The following is a 19,069-nucleotide window of genomic DNA, read 5'->3' as shown; positions in this document are numbered from 1 at the left end:
GATTGTTCTCAAACTCACAATCCTCCTGCCTCAGTTTCCCCTGCTCTGGGATTATGGGTGGGAGCTAAACTATATAAGTAATACCATATATTGCCGCTATTTCTCCTTGTGTATGTGTATGTGTATGTGTATGTGTGTCTGTGTCTGTATGTCTCTATGATGGTACTAGGGCTTAAACCTCAGGTGCATCCTCAGGTCTCAGTTTCCTAAGTAGCCAGGATTACAGGTATGAGCCACCAGCATCAAGATTTAAGGAAAAAAGAAGTTGGAGGCATGGCTCAAGTGGTAGAGCACCTGCCTATCAAACTAGAGGCCATGAGTTCAAACTACTAAAAAAATAAAAAAGAAATATGAGTCAGTCAGTCTATAAAGTTTGATAACTTACATTAGAGAAAACAATTATTAATGTCTAGGAGGTTGTAGCTTAAAGTTTGTATTAAGATTTTACAAATATCTTTTAAGATCTTCAAGGATATGGTTTGGATCTTAAATGCTTCTCAAAGGCTATATGATAGATGCCTGGTCACCACATGGTTTTGGGAGATGGTAGAACCCTTAGGTTCATCATGAAACCTTAGTGAAATCTGGTGGAAGTTAAGTCATTGTGAACATTCTCATGAAGAACGGTTTGAGATCCCAGTCCCCTCTTCCTCTTCGCTCTCTTGGCCATAATAAGTTGAGGCAGCTTTTCTTCATCAAGTATTCCCCACTATGATGCTCTGCCTTGCTACAAGCCGCAAAACACTGGAACTAACTAATCATGAACTGAAACCTCTGAAAATATTTTACTCTTTTTTAAAAAGGTTTAACTCAAGCATTTTGTCAGTGACAGAAATTAGTATAGATAGTAACAGTGTTACATTCCCCAAGTACCAACTCCATCTGAAAGGAGCAAGTGGTACAGGATTGCACGGCAGTTTTCTCTTTTGCTGGGATTTTGAAGAAAAGTCTTTAAAAAAAGTTATTATCATTATTATTTTTTGTTGGTCGTGGGGCTTGAATTCTAGGCCTGGGCGCTGTCCCTCAGCTCTTCAGCTCAAGCCTAGCACTTCACCACTTGAACCACAGTGCCACTTCTGGTCTTTACTGTTTATGTGGTGCTGAGGAATTGCACCTAGGGCCTCATGCATGAGGGGCAAGCACTCTACCACTGAGCCACCTTCCCAGCCCCCCCAAAAGTTATTTAAAAAAAAAATAACAATAGTAGCTCACAACAGGCTTCAGATTGGAGTATACTGTGATGTTTTGGTACATTTATACATTATATATTGATTGATTCAAGATATGTGGATTATCCATCTTCTTGAAAATTTACCACTATATGTTATAAACATATAAAGTATTATTTTTGTATTCTCTATGCAAAATTGTAGTCATTGTAGTCATCTTTTTTTGTACTAAACACCAACAGTTCTTCCTATCTGACTTTGTGTCAGCTGTAATAGTTCCATGAGCTTGGCTGAAATTTTTCCCCCTTTGAATTGCTGTCCCTGACTTCCTTAAGAACAATCCTTACACTGGAGAAATAGTTTCATTTCAAATACATTGTAGTAGAGACTTCTATGTCTTGTTCTTATCAGGATTAGATTTTGATAGGGAGTAGAGGGAGCAAGTGAAGATGTGTTTTACTTATGATTAGGCTAACATATTTAATGCTTTACGAAATTCATGTCTTTGATGTGATTCAGTAGAGCAAAATAATTTTCTAAAATTTCTCAAGAGATGTGTCAAAGCTTGAATTACAAATGATCCCAAGCATTACTTTCCAGGCCCCTGATCTCCATCCTTTCTGCTGAAGTGTGTGTATCTTGTGGTTGGCTGCTGATGAGTTCTCCTGAAATATTTTGCTGGTGTCATTTACTTACATCAAATCCATATACATTCTTAATTTCTCTCAGTGGATCTTCTCAAAGTTAGCAGACCTCCATCTTATGTATTTTGTTTGTTTGCTTATTTATTTATTTATTTATTTATTTATTTATTTTTGTCACTTGTGGGGCTTGAACTCTGGGCCTGGGTGCTTTCCCTCAACTCTTCAGCTCAAGGCTAGTGCTCTACCCTTTGAGCCACAGCGCCACTTCTGGCTTTTTTTTCTTTTTGCTTATGTAGAGCTGAGGAGTCGAACCCAGGGCCTCATGCATGCAAGGCAAGCGCTCTACCACTGAGCTACCTTCCCAGCCCTATTTATTTATTTATTTATTTACTTATTTTGTCAGGTCGTGGGCCTTAAACTCTGGGCCTGGGCACTGACCCTGAGCTCTTCAGCTTAATGTGAGCACTATACCACTTGAGTCACAGCGCCACTTCTGGTTTTCTGGTGGTTAATTGGGCTGCCTGGGCTGGCTTGGAACCGTGGTCCTCAGATTTCAGCCTCCTGAGTTGCTAGGATTACTGTTGTGAGCCACAGGTGCCTGGGCACATATTTTAAATTCATACAGTTTTTCTCCTAAACATTAAGCATAATGAATCTAACTTATATTATAGTTTCTTCTCTTTTATTTGCATTATTACTTGTGCATCTTAAAGTTCATAACCTTTGAATGTCCAATGCTGTTTATTCCCTGGATCTATATTAGAAATCTGCTTAGCAAAGCAGACGATAATAATGATTATGCTTTCCTGGGTTTATTTTTATTTATTTATTTATTTTTTGACTGATGCTGGGATTTCAAGCAGGGCTTCCTGCTTGTTAGTTTGCAAATACTCTACCACTAAGCCACACCCCAAGCCCTCTATTGAATTCTTTCATAATATATTACAGAAAATGATTTAAGCTAAAATCTGTGTAGTAAATTGAATCTTTGCAGTGGTTTTACAATGAATTTTAAGATTATTTTTAGTTTAAGATTCAAATAAGATTGGTCATTTGGAGTTATAATTGCTTCTAAAGTAATCTAGTGTTGGAAAAACAGGAAACTTAATAGCAAAGACAAATAAATAAATTAGCAGTGTTAGATGAGATGCCTTAGGCTTCTTTGCAAGAGTATTGAGTTTAGGGGCTGCATAATAGCTCTGTAAAGTACTACTGTATTTGAGGATAAAAGATGTGGGAAGTAATATACAATAAATATTTTAGTATTTCAATACAGCTAATTCTGACTTCATGTATTTGGATAGAACTTACTGTGATTAATACATGTATAGTAACTTGATGCTTTGTTTGGGCAGAAAATAACATCTAAATTTTATTATACCTACGTTAGTGTTTCTAAAAGAACTCCAAGAAGCCTAGTGAGAGGGAATTTCTTTCTTTTGAGTTGTGGCATTTGATCCCTGTAAATAGCTCACTGGTGAATGACGACATATGGGAGAAAGATGTTGCTCCTTTTTTTTCCCCTTTCTTTCTTTCTTTCTTTTTTTTTTTCTTGCTGGTCCTGGGTTGAACTCTACCATTTGAGCCACAGTGCCACTTCTGGTGTTTTCTGAGTAGTTTATTGGAGATAATAGTCATGACTTTCCTGCCTAGGCTGGCTCCAAACCACAATCCTCAGATCTCAGTCTCCTGAGTAGCTACAATTACAGGCGTAAGCCACTGTCGTCCACCCCCTTCACCTTTTTGTCTTTTACAGTTTTTCTGTGCTGGAAACTTGGTAGAAAATGCTTGTCTTAAAACCCATTTTCAGTAGAATACAAGAAAAGTCTTCTGTGAATGTACCTCTTCCTTTCTTTTTTGTTTTTTTGGTAGTACTGGGGTTTGAACTCAATCTTGTGACCCCTTGGCTTGCTTGCTGCTCATAGGGCTGGTGCTCTTAATACTTTAGCTATACTCAGACTACTTTTTTGCTAATTATTTTGGAGATCGAGTCTCCCAGTTGCTGACCTTGAATCACGATCCTTCAGATATAAACCTCCTGAGTAGCTAGGATTATAATAAGCATGAGCTTCTAGCTTTAGTGTATTTTTTTCTTAGAGGAGAGAATAATGGCCTCTAAAACTGTAAAGGGATATTTATTAATATCACTTCTTATTTTATTTTCTTGTCCCATCTACCTATTTTTGTTTGGTTTCTGATATGTTGAATGTAGCAGCCTTGAGGTGGTAAGTTATGGTGGAAGTGATTGCCCTTATCTGAATTGATTTTGGGACCTGAAAAATGGTCTTTGTGATTAGAGCTTGTTGTTTCTACAGCAGTTGGCACCAGTACTTTCATAATACTTTTCACACGTAGCTTAAACTTGATGATTTCAACCTGATTTAGTCACTTTTTTTTTTTTTTTGGGTCCGGTCGTGGGGCCTTAACTCTGGGCCTGGGCGCTGTCCCTCAGCTCTTCAGCTCAAGGCTAGCGCTCTACCACTTGAGCCACAGCGCCACTTCCGGCTTTTTTCTTTTTGCTTATGTGGTGCTGAGGAGTCGAACCCAGGGCCTCATGCATGCAAGGCAAGCACTCTACCACTGAGCCACCTTCTCAGCCCATGATTTAGTCACTTTTTGAAACATGACAAACTATTTGAGTTTACTCATAAAACCATGATTAGTATTTAGCAGAGATAAACTTCGTAAAATCTTTTTTTTTTTTTTGTTGGTCGTGGGGCTTGAACTCTAGGCCTGAGCACTGTCCCTCAGCTCTTCAGCTCAAGGCGAGCGCTCTACCACTTGAGCTACAGTGCCACTTCCGGTTTTCTGGTGGTTTATTGGAGATAGGAGTCTCACAGTCTCTCCTGCCCGAGCTGGCTTTGAACCGCAATCCTCAGATCTCAGCCTCCTGAGTAGCTAGGATTACAGGCGTGAGCCACCAGCGCCCAGCCTTCGTAAAATCTTTGACATTAGAAATAGGAGATTTTGAAATACACAAGATCCTCTAAGTACTTAGTTCTCATACACAAAGATGTGGCCAGTCAGGAAAACAAGTGTAGCAAACTGGTTTATAGATTAATTTCAGTGGCAAATTCTTTTAGACATGGCTTAAAGCACCAGTTTTGGCAGTTTAGGGTAAATTAATCTGTGTAATTTTTGGCACTTTTGGCTTTTGGAACTGGTCACTTGACTTCTGGTGAATTGATCTTTGGCAAACTGATTTTCATCATAGTTATTTTTCTTTGGCCTTTCTATTACCACTGATTGATTATGTTACAAGTACACCTTCTCTAGGTAGGCACATTCTTAGCCCCTTAAGATGATATAGCAATACCCTGATTGAGTCTGTCAGTTTTATTGTTTCCTGGGGGAAGGCAGTTTTGAAGCTTTAGGAACATGTTCCTAATTCTTGCTGGTAGTGTTTATCAGTTTATGCATTTTGTTCGTAGAGTTTAAGGCATGTAAACCTTCATGCTGATAATATCCTGGTTTTATCTTACAATAATCATTCTCAGTGGAGTCATATCATTGGGGAGGTGTTTTGGAAACCTATGGAGGGATTTTTATAAATTAAAATTATATATGTAGGTAGGCTATTTATCAAGAATCTTATTTCTAGATTACAACATGGAAATTATGCTGATATGTCTGAAGTTGAGGACAATGGTCCTGGACTTTCTCCCTGCACTGCTCCTGGAAATGAGCTTGCTTCTTTCATCTTATTTCTGACTATTTACTTGAAGGGAAGTGGAGAGGCTTGCTTCCAGGAGCTTTGTAGTCCACCTAGACTTTAGGGCAGACAAAAATAGCCTCTGAGGAGATCTGGCTTCTGGAGTGCTCAGAACCCTGAGGCTGTTGACTTCTTGTGTTGCCACTTGAAACATCTTCCTCTCCACTACTCTTCCTATCTTATCACTTCTGGTCACAGGCTGACAGCTGGAGGTTTCATGGTGAAAACACTTCATCCCACTTGGTCCTGCTGTGAATGAAGCAATATAAGAGGGAAATGCCTAGAGAATCCCTAAAACTTGACCTAATTCAGTGGTCTCTACTTTGGGACTTTCAGCTAAAACAATAATACTTTTCAAAATCTTCTATTTAGTAACAAGTCTACTGGGGGAGTAGTGAGTGGAAGCCTAACCAGGCTCTATGCAAGAGAACGCAGGCCTCTACAGAAAGGGCTGTTGTGTGGAAGAGAGAGGTTCCTGGCTGGGAACTGGTCAGAAACTTTGGTGTTAACTCCATGTGAGACAGTGGTGAGGTGGGTAGAGGAACACAGACTTAACCAGTGCCACCGACCTAGCTACTTCTGAATAATGGGTGTTGGTGAAGAAGGGAGAAAGAGAAGATGTATTGTTTTCAGACTTCTCTTACCTCATCTCATGAAAAAGTTACATGTGTAGTTGGGAATAATTTTCCTTTTGATGTGTAAGCCGAAATATAAAACATTTCCAAGTTATATAACAGGTATGTGTGTATGATGTGGTGGTACATGCCTATAAACCCCTGCTGCCCTCAGGAGACTGAAGCCAAGAGGATTCTGAATTTAAGGTCAGCCTTGTTTACATAGTGTCACCTCGACTTACAAAACAAAACTACATTTATACCTCTACTTGACTAATAAAATATGTATAAGTGAAATGTTCATCTTTGTCTCTATTTTTTGGGGGGGCCAGTCTTGATGCTTGAACTCAGGGCCTGAGTAATGTCCCTGAGTTTTTGCTGAATGCTATGATTTGATCAACAGCTCCACTTCCAACTTTCTGGTGGTTACTTGGAGCTAAGAGTCTCATGGACTTTTCTGTCTCAGCTGGCTTGGAACTGAGTTCCTCAGATCTAGGCTTCCTATCGGTTAGGGCTTGAACTCAGATTCTGGGCAATGTCCCTGAACTTTTTTGGGCAAGGCTGGCTCTCAGCCACTTTAAGCCACAGTGCCACTTCCAGTTCTTGAGTGGTTAATTGGAGATAGTCTGTGCCCAAGCTAGCTATGTACTACTGTCCTCAGCCTCCTGAATAGCTAGGATTATAGGCTTGAGCCACTGGTGCCTGGCTTATCCTACTTTTTGAGACAGAATCTGTATAGCCCACACTGGCCTTGAATCCTGCCTCCTCTTCTACCTCCAGAGTTTTGTTCATGTCTCACCACTTCTTGTACTTCTTATGTATTCTGACATACTCTATGGCTTGAGCCACTGGTGCCTGGCTTATCCTACTTTTTGAGACAGAATCTGTATAGCCCACACTGGCCTTGAATCCTGCCTCCTCTTCTACCTCCAGAGTTTTGTTCATGTCTCACCACTTCTTGTACTTCTTATGTATTCTGACATACTCTATGCCTTTAGATTGTTTAATCAGTTTGCATTTACTATCATTGTATTTAATGGCATTCTTTAAAAACTGTATTTAGGACTAACTTGTTTCCTATTGCTGTGTTTTGTCTTTATTCCTCGTCCCCATCCCCCTCCTTCTACTGGAGTTTGAATCCAAGGCCCCTAGCTTGTTGGGCAAGCATATTACTACCCCTTTTATTTTGTTTTTGAGGTAGGCTCTTGTTAACTTTTATTTACCTGAACTAACTGAACTTATCCTTCTATAAGCCTTTCAGGTAGCCTCATTTAAAGTTATTTGAACTTTAGTTTATTGAATTTATTGACATTCTCCTTTTGCTTATATTTTGCTTAATATGGTACCACTTCTAGTGTGTGTCCTTATAGATTCATGTTCATTCCTGTTTTTTATGTTATTGGTAATATATCAAAGTCACATATAAGCTGGGCACTGGTGGCTCACATCTATAATCCTAGCTACTCAGGAGGCTGAGATCTGAGGATCACTGTTCAAAGCCAGCCTGGGCAGGAAAGGCCATGCCACTCTTATCTCCAATAAACCACTTAGAAAACCAGAAGTGGTGCTGTGGTTCAAGTGGTAGAGCTCTAGCCTTGAGCTGAAGATCTCAGGGACAGCACCCAGCAAGCCCCATGACTGACAAAAAAAAAAGTCACATGTGTTGTAAACCATATATTACACTATTTTTGCTTAAAACACTCATTTTATAAAAGAAGAAAAATGGTCCCTGTGCTTATTTATTTATATATTTGTCAGTCATGAGGCTTGAACTCTGGGTCTAAACACTGTCCCTGAGATCTTCAGCTCAAGGCTAGAGCTCTACCACTTGAGCCTTTATGCCACTTCTGGTTATCTGGTAGTTCACTTGAGATAAGAGTCTCATGGACTTTCCTTCCTGGGCTGGCTTTTGAACCATGATCCTCAGCTCTTAGCCTCCTGAGTAGCTAGGATTACAGGCCAACGGTGCCCAGCTTCTGTGCTCATTTATTTACCATTTATTGTGTTTTTTTCAAACTCTTTATCTGTTGTTGTACAACAGTTTTAGTTAAAAAAATCAGTTCATTTATAGTTTTTGTCTTGTTCACAGCTACTGGACAAGCACAAAAATATAGAGAGCATGGTGGAGCTTTTAGACTTGTACCAGATGGAAGATGAAGCCTATAGCAGCCTTGCAGAAGCCACAACTGAACTCTATCAGTATTTACTTCAGCCGTTTCGAGACATGAGAGAACTTGCCATGCTACGAAGGCAGCAGATTAAGGTACTTTTATTTTCCTGTACTTTTTTGGGGGCTGGGGTGGAATTTGCTTTGGTGGGGTGCTGTGTTGAAATAGAAACAATTTCAAGATTTTGTATTTTTTTTTGGTCTGCTCGTGGGGCCTGAACTCTGGGCCTGGACGCTGTCCCTCAGCTCTTCAGCTCAAAGCTAACGCTCTACCACTTGAGCCACAGCGCCACTTCCTTTTTTTTTTCTTTTCTTTTTTGCTTATGTGGTGCTGAGGAATTGAGCCCAGGGCCTCATGCATGCAAGGCAAGCGCTCTACCACTGAGCCACCTTCCTAGCCCAAGATTTTGTATTAAATGAGAAAAGGATTAGCACAATGTATATAATTTTTTAAATAGAAAACTGTGCTATGATAATATAAAGGTGTGCACATTGCTATATAAATATTAAAAATGTTGATAAAAGGATCCAAAAGAAACTTTGGAAAAAATGAGTGTAATTTTATTTTCCATTTTATGTATACCTTTATGTGTTATTTGAATTTGTTAGTAATATGATATTTGAATTTGTTTTTATTAGCATATCTGAATTGTGAAAAATAGTAAGTTTCATTATGAAATTTTCATGTATGTAGTATACGTCTTCAGTTCTAAAGCATCTTGGGTTAAGGGTATGGCTTTAAGTGGTAAAAGGCTTTCCTAGAATCATGAGGTACCAAGTTTAGTCCCTGGTTCCACAAAATTTAGAGAGAGAGAGAGACAGGCATGTAGACATACATACCTGGTTCTTTCTAACAAGCTTGTAGTTGAAGAACAGCCCAGTATCTGATATTAAGGCATGTCTAAAATGATGTTTCTGAGTAGACAGAGAGTGGAACGGCTTAGAAAGTAATCTGTTATACTTAATAGGTTAGGATACCCCCATTTTCCACTCTTCTGGGTACTGTGTAGTCCCATACTTTAACCAGAAGTTTTGGAAACATTTCTTTGGGGAAAAAAACCTTACCTACCTATAATTCTAGTACTTGGGACGCTGTGGTAAGAGAATTATGAGCTCAAGGCCAGTGTGGGCTACATCAAAGGTCAGTGTGTGAGGAGAGCTTTAAGATTCATGACATTTAGTTTTTATTTTATGTTTTAAAATAGTGTGTATTTTAAATTTTTTCTAAGGCAAATTATTAGAGTTCAGTTCTATATTGGGCTTCTTTTGTTATTAGGTTTAACCAGTACTGATGTGTTTCTACCTTTTTTTTTTTTTTTTTAAACAGTAGTATATCTGAACTGGGGACAGTGAAACTCCCTTTGGGGCTGGGATATAGCTCCATATAGCTCAGGTATGAAGCCCTAGGTTTAATCTGTAGCATCCAAAAGAAAGGACAATAGACAGTGTGTTTAGCATAATGGATTGAAAGCATGTATTTGAGAAAATTACCCATTTCTGTAATGAGAGCTTTATGGTTGGAGGCAGAGATGAGTAGTAGTTGAAAAGGTATGAAAAGATAAAGCACGCCTTTGTGTCTTTTCCTCCTTTATTAATAAAACAGGCTAGAGAATAGCTCAGACATATGATTGACATACTTGCCTTTGTTAATACTTTTGAAAAAGAGCTAGTTGGCATCCAGTTTTGTCATAAACTTGGAATCTGGATTAAAATGATATCATGTAGCTAAGACTTTCTGGATGTCATTTCCATAGTTTTGTAAAATGAACTGTAGTTTGTTGAGAAGCTCACTAAAAGGGAAGGAAAAATCTGGATGGCTGGGTGTCTCACATACTTGTAGACTGCTGCAATATCTAGCAGGCATCAGTCATCTCTGCAGTTCAGCATTGAGTCTCTATGTCTTGGTCTCATTATAGCATGCCTTGTGTTAGATTTGACTAATTTTAGAAAATGGAATGAACTTGCTTCTTAAACTGTTGACCAGTATTGTTACTTATTGTTCTTATTTTCTCTTGGGAAGCAGATTATAGATGAGATAGTTTTTAACTTTTCTTAAAATAAAAGTGATAGTCTATTGTCTTTTTTTGGTGTGTATGCTTATCCTGGGGCTTGAACTCAGGGTCTTAAGCTGTTCACAGGCTTTTTTGCTGGAGTGTGGTGTTCTGCTACTTAAGCTATATACACCTCCACTTGCAAATCCAGTGCCCAGCATATTTTACTGCATCTCTTTTTCTAAGATGTTCAAACTATTTCAACTATAGCTGTTTTATTAAGAATATCCAACTACATGTATATTTGCTAATAATGACTAGATTTATGTGAGCTCATTGTATTAGATGAATATGTGAAGTTGTGCTTTTAAATAAATAAACTTATGTAATTCCCAGAACAACCCTGTATGTTATTCGTGCTTCATAGATAAGAAAATTATTAGGACAATTTATGTTCCTTTTCCCACTTCGTAATAGACCTGATAAAAATATGTTTGTAAGCCCCCAAAATAATTTAAGCTGTGTTTCTAAGCTGGTACCAGTGGCTCATACATGTAATTCTAGATACTCAGGAGGCTGAGAGTTGGAGATACTTATTTGAAGATGTCTCAGGCAGAGAAATCAATACTTGTCGCTAGTTAACCAGCAAAAAGGCAGAAGTAGTCCCATGGCACAAGTAGTAGAGGGCCAGTCTTGATTGAAAAAGCTAAGGGACAGCACCCAGATCCTGAGTTCAAGTTCCAATACTGGCACACAGACATACAACAAAGGGAATGTGGATTCTAAAGATATTTAAATGTATTATAAGGAAGGTGGTGGTGGTTGTTGTTGTTGTTGTTGTTGTTGTCGTCGTCGTCGTTGTTGTTGTTGTTGTTGTTGTTGTTGTTGTGGGGCTTGAACTCAGAGCCTGGGTGCTGTCCCTGAACTTTTCCCTCAAGGCTGGCTCCCTACCACTTGCAACTACAGGCCACTTCCAGTTTTCTAGTGGTTAACTGAAGATAAGCGTCTTATGGACTTTGCCGCCAGGGCTGGCTTTTGAACGGTGATCATCAAATCTCAGGCTCCTGAGCAGCTAGGATTATAGGAGTGTGCCATGGACGCCCAGATATAAGGAAGTTTGTGCAACTTTAGGTGAAATGGTTTCACTGCTAAGAAAAGTACAAGTTAGGAAAATTGTTTCAAGACAAACATTTTGGCATCCCTGTATCCATTAACAAAATTGAATTAATTATTTAAAGCTTTTTCACCTAGAAAACTCTAGCCCTAGAGAGCATTAGTGGGGATTTCTATCAAATAATAGGAGAAAGAAATAATACGAGTCCTAGGGCTGGGAAGGTGGCTCAGTGGTAGAGTGCTTGCCTTGCATGCATGAGGCCCTGGGTTCTATTCCTCAGCACCACATAAACAGAAAAAGCCAGGAGTGGCACTGTGGCTCAAGTTGGTGGAGTGCTAGCCTTGAGCTGAAGAGCTGAGGGACAGTACCCAGGCCCAGAGTTCAGGCCCCACAACTGACAAAAAAAAAAAAAAAAAAAAAAGAAAAAGAAAAAAAAGAAATAATACCAGTCCTAGATAAACTCTTGTAGAAAAAAGAGTAAGATGATACTTCCCACCTTATTTTATGTAGTCAATGTTTATCCTGATACAAAATTCAAGACTCAATATTTGCTTATCATTGAAGTGTCATCATCTTCAGGCAGTCTCAAAGCCTAGAAATTTTGCGTTGTGATTGCTACAGTCAAAAGTTTTTCATGGCATTTGCTTTGTAGAGAATCTAAATTAGGTAATCCCCTACCCAAGTAGCCTATCAAGAGACAGAGTAACAATAATTTTTCATAAAACTCAGTATCAGAACAAGTGATGTACCTTGCCAGGAAATTTGTGTTTTATAAACTGGTTTCACTCTCCTAGCTACCTAAACCAACATAGACTTTTTTCCCCGTGTTACAACAGGCACTGGTTTCTTTCTAGCCTTGAAATTCAAAACAGAGCTGTCATTGTTTTTAGCACATGATCCAGCTAACCAGTGCTGTATGCCTTCAAGTTTTCCAAGTTAGGAAAAGAAGTTGGGAGTATCCTTTCTTCATGTCTTAGGTATAATAAAACTCTTAGACAATGTCCTTAACAATTGGTTGCACAATTGTATCTACTAAGTTTAAAAAAACATAGGACAAAAAAGCATGGAAACCATACTTGTGTTTTAAGTATTTAGGAATATCCATTTCTAGTGAAGGTGAAGATATTAATCCAATAGCAATAAAGTAAGTTTCAATCCAATTATAGTAAGTGCCATAGGATTTTTTTTACCCTTTTCTTCTCCAAAAGCCATAGCACAAATTTCATACTTTTAATTCCATCCCATTTTCTGTTGATCATGTAAGTGAAAATGATTCCTAGCTTAATGTTGTTAGCAGTTTTAAATTTAATACCTTCTTTGTTTTACTGTTTATATTCCATAGTTATATCTGCAATTCCGATCAGAAAATTAGACTAGTCATTTTGCCAGCATTCAATATAATGATTTGTATAAATATTGATTAACAGTTAATGGTTAAGGGTTAGCTAGGTAATGAAGAATACTCAGGAGCTGTGAAGGTATCTCAGTGGTAGAGTGCTTGCCTTGCATGCATGAAGCCCTGGGTTCGATTCCTCAGCACCACAGAAAAAGCCGGAAGTGGCACTGTGGCTCAAGTGGTAGAGCGCTAGCCTTGATCTGAAGAGCTTAGGGACAGTGCCCAGGCCCAGAGTTCAAGCCCTATGACCAACCAAAAAGAATAACTCAGCTACCTCAGAGGAATCAATTGTTAAAAAGTAGCCATTGGAAGGAAGGTTGGGAGCCAGATGTCAGGTGCCACATGTCTTATCTTACTCAAGAAGTTGATATCTGAGGATCACAGTTTGAAGCCAGCCTGGGCAGATTAGTCATCTTTTTTATTTTTTATGTTTTGGTCAGTTGTGGGGCTTGAACTCTGGGCCTGAGCTTTGTCTGTCAAATCTTCAGCTCAAGGCAAGAGCTCTACCACTTGAGCCACAGCACCACTCATGGTTTTCTGGTAGTTTATTGGATATAAGAGTCTCACGGGCAGGAGGACTTTCCTGCCCAGTCTGACTTTGAACCATTTTCCTGCCTCAGTTGGATTTGAGCCTGATCCTCAGATCCCAGCCTCCTGAGTAGCTAGGATTACAGGCCTGAACCACTGAGGCTTGGTTTAGATGAATCATCTTTGAGACTCTTTATCTCCAAATAATTAGGTGGGGTAGAGCTGGAAATGGAGATGTAGCTGGGTAGAGTGAGAATGGCAGGCTCTGAGTTCAAGCTTTACTCTCCCCACCCCACCCCAAAAAGAAAAAAGAAAAGAAAGGTTAGAGGAACAAAGGGACAGGATTGAGGTTATTAAATTGAATGCAGGGCTGGGAAGGTGGCTCAGTGGTAGAGCACTTGCCTTGCATGCATGTGGCACTGTGGCTCAAGTGGTAGAGCGCTAGCCTTGAGCTGAAGAGCTGAGGGACAGCGCCCAGGCCCAGAGTTCAGGCCCCACGACTGGGGAAAAAAACAAAACAAAACAAAAAACCAAATAAATAGAAAGCAATAGAAGATAACCCTATGAGTTGCCCTCTGATGAGAAGACTAATGCTTCCATAGTGTCCTCAATGGAGGTACTCAGATCTGTAGAGGGAGGAGGGAGATATTGGAGCTGCAGTGCTGGCTTGTCTTGGGGTAGGGAAGAGTTAAGACTATGAGGACAGGGTTGAAAAAAAACTTGTGAGCTGAATTCTGTTGCTGCTTGAGGCTTATACTGCTAATGCTGGGAAGAGTCAAATCTTGGGATAATGCTCATAGAAATTTCAAAGTCAAGGGATGTGGACAAGGAGGAACCAAATCTCTTGTCTCTAACGCCTTTCATCATTGGCAGAGCTTAAAAGGAATTTTCAGATTCTAATCCTAACATTACAAGCCAGAAGAACAAACTTGGAGATGTTGGACAAAAATCTGTATATATCTTCAGATTTTGTAGGTTATAGCTGCTAGGTTTGAAAAGTGAGTTTTTAAAAAGCAGCTTAGAAGAAAAGCATAGTGGATATATTCACTCCATATTCTGTATATTTGAATATATAAAGTGTAAGTTATTTTCAAATAGTAAAAGATTTGAACTAACTTTCAACAAGTGCTCAGGGTGTGAACCAAGTTGTAGAAGCACACCTGCCTAGCAACTGTGAGGCCTTGAGTTCAAAAGCCAGAATTAATCCTTCCCCCCCAAAAAATCTATACAACAACTTTTTATTTCCATTTCTCTCTCTTTGCACTGTTTTGTGAATAGAAGATAACTTTAATCAAGTCATAATGTCCCAAATAGAAGATTAACATTTTTACTTTTAGCATTTTAAACCTATATCATGTAGTTGTAAAATTGTTTTTATTTTTAAAATAAAAAATAATTGAGGGTCTGGTAGAATGCTTGCCTTGCATGCATGAGGCCCTGGGTTCGATTCCTCAGCACCACATAAGCAGAAAAAGCCAGAAGTGGCGCTGTGGTAGAGCACTAGCCTTGAGCTGAAGAGCTCAGGGACAGCACCTAGGCCCAGAGCTAAGGCCCACAACTGACAAAAAAGAAAAAAGAAAGAAAACAAGAAAGAATAAACCTTGGTGATTTTGCTATATTAAACGTGTCTTCTAGAGTCCCTTAATCTAAGATCAAATCTCTAAATATACACTCAGCACTTTAAATCTCATCCTGTTACCTTGTTGCCTGTGAAGTTAAGCGCATACTTCATCAGCTTGACATTTAAAGACTTCCTCACTGTGGCCACAAGTGGTTTTTCTAGTTTTATCTCCCTTTGCTTTGACTATTTTAAGCTCCCTCTTGACTGAACTGGGGCTTTGGCTTTGGCTTTGATGAGGTAGGTTTTGCTATGGAGCTGAGGTTGGGCTTGATCTCATAAACCTGCCTTAGCCTCCCAGTAGCTAGGATTTACTTGGCTCTCTAGCATCATCATTAATTGGTAATTTGATTAAAAATTAGTTTGTAAAACATCTGATCATTAGAGCTATGTCTGCTAATTTCAAAACAGATTTTGCATCACAGCTGTATCTGCTATCCTCCAATTACATTATAAGTTTCTTTTTTGTGTATGCATGTACTTGGGCTTGCATTTTGGACTTAGGAACTGTGTCTGAGCTTCTTAGCTCAAGACTGATACTCTTCCACTTGAGCTTTTTGGTTGGGTTGGCTTCAAACCAGGATCCTCAGATTTCAGCCTCTTGAGAGCTAGAGTTTCAGGAATGAACAACCAGTACCTCACTAGATTGTAAGTTTTTCTTTCTTTCTTTTTTTTTTTTTTTCTTGTGGGGCTTGAACTCTGCGCCTGGGTGCTGTCCCTCAGCTCTTCAGCTCAAGGCTAGTGCTCTACTACTTGAGTCACAGCTCCACTTTTGGTTTTCTGAGTTGTTTATTGGAGATAAGAGTATCATGGACTTTCCTGCTTGGGCTGGCTTTGAACTGCGATCCCCAGATCTCAGCTTCCCCAGTAGCTAGGATTATAGGCGTGAGCCACCCATGCCCTGCTGATTGTAAGTTTATTAAGAAAGAAACACACACACACACACACACACAATTTAAGAAAGGCGCGCACACACACACACACACACACACACACACACACACACACAATTTGTTCTTCCTGAAGCTCCACCTAGTAACTAGTATTACTAGTGTATAACTCAAGTTATACAATTGAGATAATTTCTTGTTACTAGCTAGCTCTAAAAAGGGAGGGGAAAAAACCCAACCCATATCCAATGCATATTTATGTTTACTCCAGAAGGGTCAAATAGAGTAATGATCTTCTAGAGAAAATTAAAATCAAATTTAGAGCCGTGTGCCGGTGGCTCTTGCCTCCTAGCTACTCAGGAGACTGAGATCTGAGGGTCACAGTTCAAAGAGCTAAGGGACAGCGCCCAGGCCCACAGTTGAAGCCCCACAACACACCACCCAAAAATAATTTTTTTTTAAAGATGTACACAGAACTTGACCAGCAAGAACCCAAAATTCCTCTTGGTTTACTTTTCTTTGTTTGGCATTGCTTTTATGGTTAGTCCCTGAAATGACACATCAGCTTACTTGCCGTCTGTTAAGGGAGATTTTCAGGTTTTGATCCTATCTTTACTTCCCTCCCTTCCCTGTACACTGGTAAAAAAGAGGTAATTTCAGATTTTGCCTCCTTTTGGCTTTGTATGTGAAAACATGAGTTCATTGTTGGCTTGACCAGAAACAGGAAACTTCTGGGCTTGTGACTCCAAGAGGAAAGAAATCCATTTTCTTTTGTTTATGACCATAATATGATCATCTGCCACCAGAATATGACATCATTAACATTTTTTGATCTTTTTCTGGAAAACTTTTATATAATTGAAATTACAATTTTGATCTCTTTTTACTTCATATAATACAATTTCTTGTTATATTAAAAGCTTTCCATAAATAGTAATTATTGAATAAGATTGTTATTTTTATAAGTATATCCTATATAATGTTGTTACATGTTCTGGTATCTATTTTCTTCCTTTTATAACTTTGTAGGCTGAACATCTTTCCTACTATCACTTTAGATTCTCACTCCATTGAGTACTTCTTTCTTGTTAACACATACTACTTTGTGGGAGCTTCCATTAAGATATGACCTAAATAAATAAATAAACCCAAAAGAAGACCCATCTGTGAGCTGAAATCTCCTCAAAGTTTTCAGCAGAGTATTTATATAGGTACCAACATTCCTCTCATTACCAAAAATGTATAGAATTGAATTTTCCATTTTATTTGTTTAGGAAATACTTTAGACAACCTCATTCATTCTGGACAGTTACAAACCAACCCTGAACTTCTTGCCTACGAAGGGAAAGAAGGTCAATTTTACATATTAACAGAATAACAAACATGATTATAATGAGTGCTACAGCAGAAAGGCATAGGCATTGTGCCAATCAGGTTATTATGGGGAGTCCAAGAAGACTTCATGAATTATTAGTAGAGTTGAGATATAAAAATGTAATGGAGTTAATAGTCAAATTAAGGTTATCTATTACCTTAGAACTGGCATTGCTAAGTTCAGTGACTGTCATGCTGTAGATGCCAGTCTTGTCCTACTCCAGTGTTTCATGGAGTATGGCCAGGACAGATTCACTTCCTTTGATTCTTGCTGCTGCTGCTCTCCTTCTGGATCCTTCTTCACCCAATTTCAGAATTCCTGAAGCCTTTTTCAGGGATCAGTCTTGAGCCTTTTTCTTTCTTACTTAGGCTTTGTCTTCTATGAGTCATTCATGCCCAGATTTCTATCTGGCTATGACCATTGCAAAGTCAGTTTAATACATGAACACTAAATCCCTGATCTTCTCCTCTTTGAGACCTGCTTTTCCTCCATTGTTTACTTTTTTGAGAAACCTCTTGGCAGCAAATTGTTGCTTCAGGACTAAAACTTCCCCTCTGGTTTGGAAGTGTTAAACTATGTGATTAAATTGGTAGTTCACACCTGTAATCCTAGCTATTCAGGAAGCTGAGATTTGAGGATTGGGATTGGAAGCCAGCCTTGGCAAGAAAATCTGTGAGACTGCTATGTCCATTTAACTGCTAAAAAAATAAACCAGAAATAGAGCTGTGGCTCAAGTGGTAGAGTACCACTAGCCTTGAGCAAAAACATTAACAGCAACAACAACAACAAAACAACTGAAGGAACGTACCCAGGTCCTGAGTTAAAGCCCCAGGACCGGCATGAGAAAAAAATATTACACTGCCGATTTCTTTCCATTGTTTATAGAATGTCTTGTATTTGTACTTTCAAAAATGCATTAAATACTTTCTAGTGATTGGTACTTTTTTTTTTTTTTTTTTTTTTTTGGGTCCGGTCGCGGGGCATGAACTCTGGGCCTGTGCGCTTGTCCCTCAGCTCTTCAGCTCAAGGCTAGCGCTCTACCACTTGAGCCACAGTGCCACTTCTGGCTTTTTTCTTTTTTGCTTATGTGGTGGTGAGGAATCAAACCCAGGGCCTCATGCATGCAAGGCAAGTGCTCTACCACTGAGCCACCTTCCCAGCCCGTGACTGGTACTTTTATGTTTTTGATTATCTTAATCATAGTATAATAAACTTTTCACTATTTTTTTTTTTTTGACAGTCATGGGGCTTGAACTCTGGGCCTGGGCAGTATCCCTCAGCTCTTCAGCTCAAGGAGAGCACTCTACCACTTGAGCTACAGCGCCACTTCCAGTTTTCTGGTGGTTTATTGGAGATAGGAGTCTCACGGTCTTTCCTGTCTGTGGGGGCTGACTTTGAACCGCGATCCTCAGATCTCAGCCTCCTGAGTAGCTAGGATTACAGACATGAGCCACTAGCGCCCAGCTACTTTTCACCATTTTTAACAATCTTTTCTGTATGTATTATAAAGCCAAATTATATGTTCAAAAAATCCATTGCTATTCTTCCCTGTTAAATGTGTAGTATTTTGAAATATACATCTGTATTAATACTGTTAATACCATTTTTGCAGCTGTTTCAGCATTTACCTTGCATATTTCTGTATTTGTTCTTGTTTCCTTTTTTTGTGGGTGACTTGTAATAGCTAATTTTTTCTTGTTTTTTTAATCAAAAGAGCACTCTTGTTAGTGATAGAGTGATTGCTTAGTATGTGTAAGGCTTTGTGTTCAAACTGCAGTACTGAAAAAAAAGAAAAGCATAAAGGCTGATATTTACACTATCAACTTTAAAAACAAAGTTTTAAATATTTCA

At 39.0% G+C, this 19,069-nt stretch overlaps 1 protein-coding gene across 1 annotated transcript in view; it reads left to right on the top strand.

The window, feature by feature from the left end:
- Nucleotides 1–19,069, top strand: part of Jmy (junction mediating and regulatory protein, p53 cofactor) — a 79,354-nt gene that overhangs the window by 14,598 nt on the left and 45,687 nt on the right. The window contains exon 2 of the mRNA XM_070031204.1: nt 8,229–8,402. Within this exon, the coding sequence (XP_069887305.1) occupies nt 8,229–8,402 (174 nt within the window). The remainder of the gene's footprint in view (nt 1–8,228; nt 8,403–19,069) is intronic.

The sequence above is a fragment of the Dipodomys merriami genome, unplaced genomic scaffold (assembly GCF_024711535.1).
Source record: "Dipodomys merriami isolate MVZ:Mamm:240054 unplaced genomic scaffold, mDipMer1.0.p SCAF_20, whole genome shotgun sequence".
In the NCBI taxonomy this organism is placed as follows: Eukaryota; Metazoa; Chordata; class Mammalia; order Rodentia; family Heteromyidae; genus Dipodomys; species Dipodomys merriami.
This window is presented reverse-complemented; position numbering and strand designations above follow the sequence as displayed.